General features: G+C 41.2%; 1 protein-coding gene across 1 annotated transcript; it reads left to right on the forward strand.

The window, feature by feature from the left end:
- Positions 1-1,673: 1,673 nt before the first annotated feature.
- On the forward strand, positions 1,674-2,945 carry LOC106632553 (the record flags this gene model as incomplete). The annotated part of the gene is given in 3 exon segments (XM_042215910.1): positions 1,674-1,877; positions 2,402-2,689; positions 2,775-2,945. Coding segments are annotated over 2 exon segments (304 nt in total), but the record flags the coding sequence as incomplete, so codon positions are not given.

The raw sequence follows: 2,945 nt of genomic DNA on the forward strand, positions 1-2,945 counted from the left end.
ACAGATTTAGTAAATGATTTAAAACTTCCTCCCAGTAACTCACAGCTGTTATAAAAACAAAGAAAGTAAAGCAACCCTACAGCAGAGTCAAACATGGCGAGTGTTACTGTGACATCCTGTTGGAAGAGTCTTCTGCTGGTGGCACTTATGGGTGAGAACATTTCATTTGTGTTCACTGTTATTATTCTTTTAAATGCTGACTATGAACATGAATGACAATAGTAACAAAGTAAGTGATACAACAGTTAATAAGAGGCTCAAGAATAAGGGTCTCTGTGCTTTGATTCAGGTTTTATTTTAGCAGATGTTTATCACATTTATCCCTACATCTTCTGAGTGTAAAGATTTTTCCTCGTGATTTAAGAATACATGGAAGGAATTAACTGAGTAAGGATTAAAAAGTAGCTTTTTCTTTATATTATGTGATCCTGTTTGTGAGGTTGTTGTGCCCAAACTGTGCAACAGCCTTCCTCGGTCACTCAGGTCGGCTGACTACGTTAATTCATTTAAGTGACTGCTGAAAGACAGTTGCTTCTTTAACTTCTGTTTTCTTAAATGTAAATTATCATTATTATTTGTATGTTAGCAAAGTTTATATTTGACCATACATCTGTGGACAGCTTTGAGTACCTGCTGATACTAATATATGTCTTACATCATCTTTTTCTCACACTTAAGTTTGTCTGGACACATGTCTGAACTCCTTTTAAGTTAACAAGTAGCTTGATGTTATACGGAGCCCCCCAGGGGACATGGGAGAAAAAAAAATTAGGGAGGAAAAAAAAAATAAGACGGACTTTTGCGAGATCTCGCAAAAGTATTGCGAGCGCTCGCAAAAGTATTGCGAGATCTCGCAAAAGTATTGCGAGCGCTCGCAAAAGTATTGCGAGATCTCGCAATAAGTATTGCGAGCGCTCGCAAAAGTATTGCGAGATCTCGCAAAAGTTTTAGCCGCATTCTTCGGAGGCCGCCAGCTCGAAGCCGACCGGGAGGTCGAGGCACGATGTGCCGGGAAAGCGGTGTTCCTCCCGGCTGTAGTAGGTCTCGACCTCCCGTTAGCTTCGAGCTAGTGGGTGTCAGATCTCCAAAAACCTCGGAGCTCTTTTGCAAATATGTGATGTCTTGTAAACCGAGCAGGTATCTGACGTTTACACAACTACATTCACGCCTCAAAATATCTTAAAAGTGTATTTTGTGACCCAGAAAGAGTAATATTACAACTAAGTAGCTGCCGCCATTGTTGGAGTTTTGCGAGATCTCGCAATACTTTTGCGAGCGCTCGCAATACTTATTGCGAGATCTCGCAATACTTTTGGAGCGCCGCATATGAGATCTCGCAATACTTTTGGAGCGCTCGCAATACTTTTGCGAGATCTCGCAAAAGTCCGTCTTATTTTTTTTTTCCTCCCTAATTTTTTTTTTTTCCTCCCCTAATTTTTTTTTCTCCCATGTCCCCTGGGGGGCTTCCGTAGATATCCTATTATGGAGTAATGGATTATATATTATTTAATTCTCAGATTAAGTTATTTTGTGCTTTTAACTAGTATTGTACCAGTATTGACACAGAGTGGCTTTTACTGGTATGTGTTACAGCCATCCTGACTGCTCTGTCCCTCAGGTTTACCATGTTTGGGGACCAAGGTGCAGATTTCTTGGACTGGCAGGGTGACAGCTGGTTCCCCCACTACTTTCACATGCTCATCTAATTGTTTTCCAAACTGCATCTACACCTGGTCCTTTAAGGCCAGCACAGTCAACGGGAGCACTATTAACTTGGACACCAGATGGACTGGATGATACAGTGAAACTGCAATGCACTGTCTTCAATCCACAGACAGGAGTCTACACAAGTACTGACACCATTGTAGAAATTACAAGTGAGTACATCAAGTTAAATGTCACATTAAATAGTGGAAAGTAACAAAGGTACCTTTTATTCTGTACTTCTAAAATGTTTGCCTTGATGACAGGAACAAGGTGAGTGTATGAGTTACACATAATTAGGACACACTACATGGACAAAACTACTTTGCTACCTACAGATTACACCTACCCTGTCATGAGGCCCTGGGCACGCAGTTTTTCAGCTGATGCTAATGCCTAAGGACGTTTAAAACGCTGCAGTTATTGAGTCAGGAGGGAATATCTAAGAGGAAGGAAATTCCACATACTGATTTTTATCAATGGTGGCATGTTATTACATCTCATTCAAATTCAGTGATGTTTATAGAACAACACATTCTTTCACAAATATTTGTAAAGGCAGACTGCATGGCTAGGTGCTTGACTTTACACACCTGGGACAACTGAATGCAAAGATTAAGAGGTGTGGCTTAACACTACTGCCCATATTTTTATTCTCACTTTATGAATTAAAAACTTATTTTTTCTTTTTGTACAGATCCAATATCTGTACAAGTCAGTCCGCTGAACACTGTACCATCTCTCAACCAGTCATTAAATCTCATCTGCCATGATGCCAGATTTGGTGATCCACAAGGTCTATCAGACCTGGTCTGGTATAAAGATGGACAAGAGGTGACCCTGCGTGAAAATATGTGGCTTCAGCAAAACAACCTCACACTTCAATTTGACTCCCTGCTGCCCTCTGATGCTGGTTTCTACCAGTGTCAAACGTATCTGCCTACATCACAGACAACAGTTGTCAGCCTGGGCTATCTACTCAGCTGTAAGTACAAGGATACAGAGGTTAAACCAGAACGAGAAAGGCTGTGTTTTGTCATAACTGCAACAAGCTTTCTAATCTTTTGCAGATGATCAGTGGAACGTCAGCATTAGCGGACCTGACACTGTGTTTCCTGGTCAGTTAAGTGAGTTCACCTGCCTGACCAGCTGCACCTTAAATGTGGAATGCACCGTCAGGTGGGAGTTCAGGGGAGGTTTCCCTGTTGGAACCTACTTTTCAGTTCATAAAAATGAGGTCA

The sequence above is a fragment of the Haplochromis burtoni genome, unplaced genomic scaffold, assembly GCF_018398535.1.
Source record: "Haplochromis burtoni strain Fernald_Lab_line unplaced genomic scaffold, NCSU_Asbu1 Contig_862, whole genome shotgun sequence".
Classification (NCBI taxonomy): domain Eukaryota; kingdom Metazoa; phylum Chordata; class Actinopteri; order Cichliformes; family Cichlidae; genus Haplochromis; species Haplochromis burtoni.